An 8,745-nucleotide genomic window follows, 5' to 3' on the forward strand; every position below is an offset into this window, starting at 1 on the left:
GCAGACTGAGTATGTTCAACACACTGAAGTGCAGAAGAAATGACAAATGGTGAAAGCTTGGCTCTGGAGTAGAAATCAGAATCTGTAAACTTCAGCTAGCTACCGGCTAGACACAACCATCATCATCATCATCATCATCATCGTCGTCATCGTCGTCGTCATCGTTCAACAAGTTGTGTAATAAAAAATGTCTACAGATAACAATAAAATTAAGAGAAACGTAAATTTAAGTTACACAGAGTGTGACTAAGTAGCACAATAAAACTAAGAGAAGAATAAAACTAACACTGATTGAAATCATGTACAGAAGGAAATTAAACCGTCCATCTCCGATGGGGAGCCTGGTGTCCCCGAGGCCGGGTGCACATCAAGCCGAAGTGTAAAAACCATCCTGGTTACGTTACCAGATCCAAACAAAGCATGTTGCAAAGTCTGCAGGGAAGAATTTGGGTCTTTGCAGAGGTGAGGCGGCGTCACACTGTTACACAGAGCAGTCACGACGGACAGTTGACTTCATGTTCATGAACAAAAACAATACATTTGATAATACATTTGAGTCTTGAAATTTACTGATACTATTCTCTGGCACTGAATGCAACGTACTAAAAGGCCCCCCACGCCTACCCCCAAAACTACAGTATCCCAATTTTCATCAAGTCTCATTTGGTCGCCCTCATTTTGGGAAACATTGCATCAACCCTCCTGTTGTCCTCGGGGTCGTTTACAAAAGAATTATTTTAGGCCTTTCCACCTTCATTTTATCAGAACTATGACCAAAGGATATTGTAAAAAGTAAAAAAAAAAAAAAAAATGCAGGAAAAATCAACAAAAACATTTGGTTTTTTTTAAGCTGAAAAAAGTGACCAAACAAAATTGGAAAAATTTGCCAAAAGGTGACAAAAACTTGTTAAAAAGAAGTGATAAAAAAAAGAATTGGTAAATGTGAGAAGAAAACTTGTTAAAACAAACTGCAAAAACATAATAAAAGTGACAAAAAAAATTGGAGAAGAAAAATCTACAAAAACATTGACAAATGTGTAGAAAAATTTTTTTGTCAAATTGTCAAAATTTCGGCCCAGAAAAACCCAAAGTTGCAGGTCGATGGGAAGACAACACAAGGGTTAAATATACAACAACTTGTGGAAAATCCAGTTTGATCGGTTGGCAGGTGTCTGTTGAAATCATCTACAGAGACAGCTTGAAAGTCGTTTGACGATGGTTCTCAGTCAGCGTCGAGGTATATTAGAGGATACACTATGTGTATATAAACAGTTTAAACTCACTAAAAAAGGATTTGAACACAGGCTCTCTTTTCATTTGCCCAGTGGCATTTGTGTAATACAGCTCTTGAATGGTGCAGCCAAGCAGTTATTAAAAAAAATCATAAAGCAACTGTCACTTTAAAGCTACGATTTTTTTCATTAAATGACAAATCCCTTAACCCTCATGTTGTCCTCGGGTCACATTGCCCCGTTTTCCTACATCAGTGTTCTTTTTAATTCCCCAAAATTACACGATTGATTCCACCCAACGCTCTTTGCCAAGTACAAATCTCTACTTTCATTAATTTTGGGTCTTATTCAATTTTATAGCATTTGAAAAACAAATTGAAGTAGTTTTGAAACAGTATTGAATAAAAGTTGACATATTCCAGTCTGTGATTATCATCAACATCCATTCCTTTACTTTTAATCTCAATAATTCCTAATTTTTGCTTTTCTAACTCAAACATTAGGTATGATTTCCTATAATTTTTGAGACAAGACTGAAATCATGCAGGAAGAACTCATAGTGCACCTTTAACTCCGCCCACCCTATGACGACATACCTGTAGCCTCCTTTTGATTGGTTACTAAATTTATCAAAGGTCATCAGATCCGTCAAACAGGGCGTGAGAGAGCACGCTCTTTTATCTGCTTTGGATGAAAACAAAGTTGGTATTGTCTGATTTTTAGTATCACTAAGTTCCCCAAAAAGCTTTTCATTTTCCAGCTGCCGGTGCGATGAGTTTCCCTTTCAACATCAGTGTTGTTGGGTAAAAAGCCACGGGAGGAGAAGAGGATGTGTCGACATGTCGGGGATCAGCGATGAAAACCTTCACTCTGCTAGAAAAATACTCTTAAAAATATATATATATAGTCTTCAGCCTGGGGCAAACTGCAGGAGTCGGTGCAGTTGATTGACAGGAAAGTCAGCCTATGGTCTTTGAGCAAGGCGGCTCTTCCCCTCCTCCTGTTCATTCAGCTTGAAGTGAGTGTAAGACAGGATGCCTGCCAGAGTGCAGAGGATGCCCAAAGCCTGGGTGTGAGGACAGAAAGACCCGGAGAGAAAAGAGGAAACGATTGTGAGGCTGGAGCCAGAAAGTGGTAAATCATCAGAGCAGCCCAGTCAGACTCACCTGGTTGAGTGACAGCGGGTCGTGAAAGAGCAGGTATCCTCCAATCAGAGTGATGCAGAATTTAAAATGACCAAACATGTTGTAGCTGCAAAATAGGGTCAGGAGAACACCAACATGTATGAAACCCGTCTAACACTTATATATAATAATAATTATATAGAATAATAACTAAAGATTACCTGAAACCCCTTAACTGTCCCACAAACCGTCTGAAGTTCTAAAACCCTTTTAGAGAAACCGGAAAGCTCTTTACGAAGCCATCAAATCAGATCCCCAAAGACACCTTCGAGAGCAGAATCCGCCCCCAGGAAACCCTTAAATCCCCAAGAAAGACGACCAAAGACCTAAAAAAAAACACAGACCCAGAACAGCAGAAATCTTCTCCAGATGTTCTGAAACCCTTTCAAAGAAACCAGAAAGCTCTTCACCTAACTGTCAGATCACTCCCTGAGATTAAAAAGCCCTTAAACCCCCCATTAATGAGAACAAAAACCTCACCAAGGAGTTCTGAAATCCATTTAAAAAAGATCAGAAAGCTCCTTACAACACCCTAAAACCTTCCCAAGAAAAACCCAAACCCCTGAGATTCCCCCTAACCCAACAGAGTCCTTAAACCTCTTTAAGAAGGCCTCACACCTGCCAAACAAAAACCTTTTAAACAACCTTCAGACCTCCAAAAGTCTCCCACATGTTGGAGGATACGTGACAGCCGAGGTATTTCCAATGATCCAGTAGATGGACAGGTTGACGAGGAACGCCACCACACCCGAGAACAACACCGTCACCTAGGCAATAAGAAGAGAACATTGTTACCCCAGTACCGTGGGTGCCCCGACGCACGGAAAACACTGAGCGGCGCTGTCCTGAATTGAAAGATACTTTACGGCTTTTACTATCGAGTTAATAGACGTGTGTGTTTGTGTCGACCACTGTCCGTTTTCTAAGGCTCTGAAATGCTAACTTTTATTTAACTAATTATTTGATTTTAAATGGCGCGCACTGTGGAGGAAAACATAAATCGGCACCTATGACCAAAGCTAAATGTACGTATGTTCAAACAAAGCCTAGTCTTTTTTTGTGATAAATTTATTTTTATATAATTAAGAAACACAAGCAACACACTGAGCGCGTCCACAACGTACAACGCATCCCAGGGCAAAAAATAAAAATAAATTAATAATAATAATAATACAACAGAGAGGAAAAACGAGAGGGAAGGAGACAAAACAACACACGCAGAAACAGACAGACAAACAAAGCCTAGTTGTATTGCAAGTGTTTACTGACAAATATACATATTTGTGTGTGTGTGTGTGTGTGTGTGTGTGTGTGTGTTGTGTGTGTGTGTGTGTGGTGTGTGTGTGTGTGTGGTGTGTGTGTGTGTGTGTGTGTGTGTGTGTCTGACCAGAGCAGGTAGAGACCAGGGTCCAAATATTCCTCCGTCTCCAGTCAGAGGCTCAAACACGGGAACGACGCAGAGCAGGAAGCCCGACGACAGGGGGGCCTGAGAGGACAGCCACTGTGTTAATATTACTGTCATTACATCACATCATGGACTCATATAGACTGGATAGTGTTAGAGTCCCAGGAGTAATACAAACAGGCTACTATTACAGTCAAATTACTCATATTCAGGCATGGCTTGAGATGAGCTGCACTGTTTCATTGCCAAGGTAAGCATAATTGATTTGTTTTGGTCAAGTCCCACAAAAAGATCAAGTACTAAGTCAAGTCCCAAATGAAGGGTAACAAATCCCCAAGAGTCCTAGAAGAACAAGTCCTAGGTAATAATCAAACCCCAGGTAAACCCCAACAGGTCCAAAGTCCAGGCCAACAAGTCCCAAGTGAATGAGAACAAGTCCCAAGTCAAAATCAACAGGACCAAAGTTGTCCTAAGTGAAGATCAAGAAGTCCCAAATCAAGAACAAGACCAAGACCAAAGATAAGGTAAACAAGTCCCAGGTCAAGTCCTAGGACAAAACCAACCAGTCTCAAGTCAAGTCCCAAATAAAGAACAAGCCCAAAGTCAAGTTCTAAATGAAGACCATCAAATCGCAAGTGAAGTTCATTGTCAAGCCCAACAAGTCCCAAATACAAGGGGAACAAGTCCCAAATACAAGGGGAACAAGTCCCAAATCAAAGGGGAACAAGTCAAAGGTTAAAAACCAAGACGTCCCAAATAAAGTAAAGTGCTGTAAGTCATGCATGACTAATGCGTAAGGTGGTGTAGACTGTTCGTAGGTGGTTTAGCTTGTGCAGCACTGTAGCAGAGAACACAAACTAATATGACTCTCTAGTATACTGAGTACTACGTTCCCCTGGTACTGTTACATTCACTCACAATATAATTTGCAGTTACAGTATCAATGTTAAAGTATTAGTCATACCTGATAGTACAGAAGCTGCATGGAGTTCACCTGGAGCTCATGTTGTTTAGCTCCCACCCACTGAGAGAGAGAGAGAGAGAGATTTATTTTATTAATTGCACACAAGCCACTGTGTCTTCCTTGTCTCCGAGACGTTAGGTTTGTCTGTATATGTACTCACCACTTGGTAAAGAGACGTCACCAGAACACCCAGCGTGGCGAACACCGTCCCCAGCAGGTTGAACCTCACATCAAAATAGGAATTCAATATCACGCCTAATGTGATGGGCACCTGGAATGCAGAATTACAAAAATCACATGATAGATAGATAGAGATAGAGAGATAGATAGATAGATAGATAGATGGATGGATAGAGAGATAGATGGATAGAGAGATAGATAGATGGAGAGATAGATAGAAGAGATAGAGAGATAGATTAAGAATAGATGGATGGATAGAGAGATAAATAATAAATAGATAGATAGATAGATAGATAGATAGATAGAGAGAGATAGATGGGATGGATAGAGAGATAGATAGATGGAGATATAGATAGATAGATAGAGAGATAGATAGATAGATGGATGGATAGAGAGATAGATAGATGGAGATATAGATAGATAGATAGATAGATAGATAGATAGATGGATAGATAGATAGATAGATACTTTATTGATCCCCAAGGGGAAATTCAAGGTCCCAGTAGCTTACAGACATCACACACACACACACACACACACACACAACAGGATGAAAAAATAACAAATAAAAAACAAATCCACATGAATAATATGGATATACAGAGCTTGTGTTTGGTGTTGCAAAACGTTCTTGTGGCAGCAATAGAGGCAGTGGTGTTTCCTGTTCGAGGAATCTCACACCGCCTAAAAACACACTGACGAGTCTGATCGCCGGTCACATGACTGGCCACCTCAGCGTAATGTCACGTTGCGTATATCCAAAGGTTGAACCTGTCTACAGCATTGAAGGAAAAACAAAACAAAAGCTGATCCAGCCCTAAACCTTCCTTACCAGCGTCAGTTTAATCTTGGTGGAGAAGGTCTTCTTGTAGTAGGTGGTCTGGATGAGGATGATGACGGGTGTGGTCATGGCTTTCGCCAGCTGGTACGTTCCTATTGAGTTGTTCTGCAGGGAAAGGTTAGTGAAGGCCACAAACCCACAGAAGCTCAGAGCCAGCCACACTATCCGGCGGACGGGGAGGCTTTTTGGAGAGAAAATGTCCATTTTGTTACAGATGTAGAGTCCCAGCCAGGTGACCACGAAGTGAACGAGGGTCAGCGTCATGTTGGGGAAGCCGTAGTGGACGTAGATCCACTTGTTGATAAAGACAATGCAGATGGAGGACAGCAGGTTGACCAGCAGGCCCGCGATGATGCGCCTGTTGGATGATAAATTTAACAGCGTCCCAGCCATGGTTCTGGAGGTCTCCTAGCTTAGCTTAGCTTAGCTTAGCTTAGCGTTGTTTAACTAAGCTTGAGATAGTTGTTCACACTGAAAAAACAAGAGAAAGTGAATGTTAGAAAGTCTAAAAACTTTTATGTTCAAACTCTAACATCTTTTTGTTATGTCGTTATTATGTTGCGTTTTGTTGGAGCTAAATCCTGCTCCAGTCTCAGGGTTCAGTTAATTAAAAGTCAAAATCTCAGATGTTGATGTGTGAATCCTTTTTCACTACGTAGGATATCCTGAGACAAAGTTACCTGGATCAAGCTATCACAGCTCTCCCCTTCCTTTGTCTGCCTCTCTGGATCTTGGACCCCTGGTCTTAACCACAAAGGGGGGGGGTCTCTAGACCACAGTGATGTGTCTGTGTGCTTATTCGTTATCTTTTCAGTTGGAATGTGACTGATGATGACCCTCAGTTCAGGACTTGCTAACCAAAAGATTAGTTGGGCCATAAAGAGGGACTGCAACCAGAGACAGGATCCGTCTCTAACATCATCAGTTCTGCTTCTGACATTTGTAGAGCTGGGTTATCACAAAATGTACCAGAACATCTTATCTTATATATTATAAAACCAAAGTATTGCAAAACAACTTAATGCAAAAAACAACAAACGTTATACTTACAACAACAAACTCAACGCATGACCAACATGTCTTCATTTATGTTGAAATTATGCTTTTACCTTTTAGCTTAAATCTATAATCACACCTAATGTTTAACCACATGTAACATCTTAAATTCCAACAGTTTACAGTCACTTTATGTAAAAGCTTTAGTGCAAAACTGCTGTGTTTTTTTAACATACCCAAATGTGTGGTAGTACTTCAGTATAAGGAGTAACACTGCAATATCAAATACGTTGTTACTAGTAAAAGTCCTGCAGTGAAGGTACCAAAAGTAAATGGACTCATTGTGCAGCATAATTACCCATTTTAGCGTTATATTGTTCTTATATTTAATCACAATGCATTACTGTGTAAGCAACATGTTCATGTTAAAGCGGGTGAACGTAAAGCTAAGAAGATGAACTACTTTATAGACTGTTATATAATATGTATGTATATATATATATTTGTACTTCTATCTCCACGACATTTACAGCTACAGTTAAAAGTTACTTCAACAAGTTAGAGGAGTTTAGAAAAAAAGATACAAGTACTTTAATTAGCTTCACTTCCACTTTTGTATAGCACAAGGCTGCTTAAATAGCAATATATGGGAGTAAAACGCAATAGTATGATAATTTAACACTGAATTGGACATTTTTGGTGGCAGTATTCGTGTTGTATGTAATAACAGCATCTAAAATTAATGAAAGTAGAGATGTGTACTTGGCAAAGAGCGTTGTGTGGAATCAATCATGTTATTTTGGGGAATTAACAAAACATTAACAAAAGAACATAGGAAATTGATATAGGAAAACGGGTCAATTTGACCTGAGGACAACATGAAGGTTAAAAGGTAAAACAGCGGGTTTTTTTTTTTTGGGCGTGAGTCATTATTGGAACTAGTTAATTGAGGTTAAACAGTAAATTAAAAGCTTAAATGGCGCGTGTTATTGGTGGTTGTGTTGTCCTTGGGTCAAATTTTACCCGTTTTCAGTTCATTTTTAATTTGTTTTCGTCACAAAAAATGTGCCGTCGAAATAAGACAACATTACAAATATCAAAAGTAAAAAAAAAAGTGACAAAAATGTTTGAAAAAGTGATAATTATATTGGAAAAAAAAGCGACCCATGGTTGACAGGAAGACAACACAAGGGTTAAGACGGCTTATTAGTTTAAACATAGTCTAAACACAACATAGTTCTGTCTGTTTGTCTGTCTCTGTGTCTGTCCGTCTGTCTTCTCTCATTCTGCCACGCAGTAGGAAAAGTTTACCTGGTGTCTCCATGTGTCCATGTGTCCATGTGTCTCCCCCTGCGTCTCTTCTTCTCGTCTCGCTCCGGTCCGACCAACACCCCGTTAGAGTTGGCGTCTCTCCCCGGCAGTCGAAGCTCCAGTCCCGGCCTTAAAAGCGGCGAATCCCCCCGCTACAGTCCTGGAGGATTTTCCTTACTCGCTATCCGGCAGAATACAGCCGTGATTTGTGCCATAAACAGCCGGAGACAGCCCCGTTGTGTTCCTGTTTCCTCCGTGTTTAACGTCGTTTTACGTGCGTGTGTTGGGGCAACAGCGCCCCCCAGCGGACTGGAGGGGAAACAGCGCAGCGATGATAGATGGATGGATAGATGGATGGATAGATAGATAGATGGATAGATAGATAGATAGATAGATGGATGGATAGATGGATAGAGTGGATAGATAGATGGATAGATAGATGGATGGATAGATGGTATAGATGGATGGATAGATGGATAGATAGATGATGATAGATGGATAGAGATAGATGGATAGATAGATGATAGATGTAGATGATAGATAGAGGGATAGATAGATGATAGATAGATAGATAGATAGATAGATGGATAGATGATGATAGATAGGATGGATAGATGATAGTGATAATGATG

At 40.2% G+C, this 8,745-nt stretch overlaps 1 protein-coding gene across 1 annotated transcript in view; it reads right to left on the minus strand.

Moving 5' to 3' along the window:
- The window catches only part of slc35e3 (solute carrier family 35 member E3), an 8,394-nt gene extending 21 nt beyond the window's left edge, over positions 1-8,373 (minus strand). Inside the window, exons 1-8 of the mRNA XM_032505368.1 lie at positions 8,114-8,373; positions 5,798-6,277; positions 4,946-5,056; positions 4,786-4,845; positions 3,804-3,902; positions 3,101-3,183; positions 2,399-2,483; positions 1-2,298 (exon numbers count right to left, since the gene is read on the minus strand). The exon at positions 1-2,298 is cut by the window's left edge and continues 21 nt beyond it. Coding sequence (XP_032361259.1) covers positions 2,197-2,298; positions 2,399-2,483; positions 3,101-3,183; positions 3,804-3,902; positions 4,786-4,845; positions 4,946-5,056; positions 5,798-6,199 — 942 coding nt within the window. The 5' untranslated portion in view covers positions 6,200-6,277; positions 8,114-8,373 and the 3' untranslated portion in view covers positions 1-2,196. The remainder of the gene's footprint in view (positions 2,299-2,398; positions 2,484-3,100; positions 3,184-3,803; positions 3,903-4,785; positions 4,846-4,945; positions 5,057-5,797; positions 6,278-8,113) is intronic.
- Positions 8,374-8,745: the final 372 nt, after the last annotated feature.

This window comes from Etheostoma spectabile, chromosome 23 (genome assembly GCF_008692095.1).
Source record: "Etheostoma spectabile isolate EspeVRDwgs_2016 chromosome 23, UIUC_Espe_1.0, whole genome shotgun sequence".
Classification (NCBI taxonomy): Eukaryota; Metazoa; Chordata; class Actinopteri; order Perciformes; family Percidae; genus Etheostoma; species Etheostoma spectabile.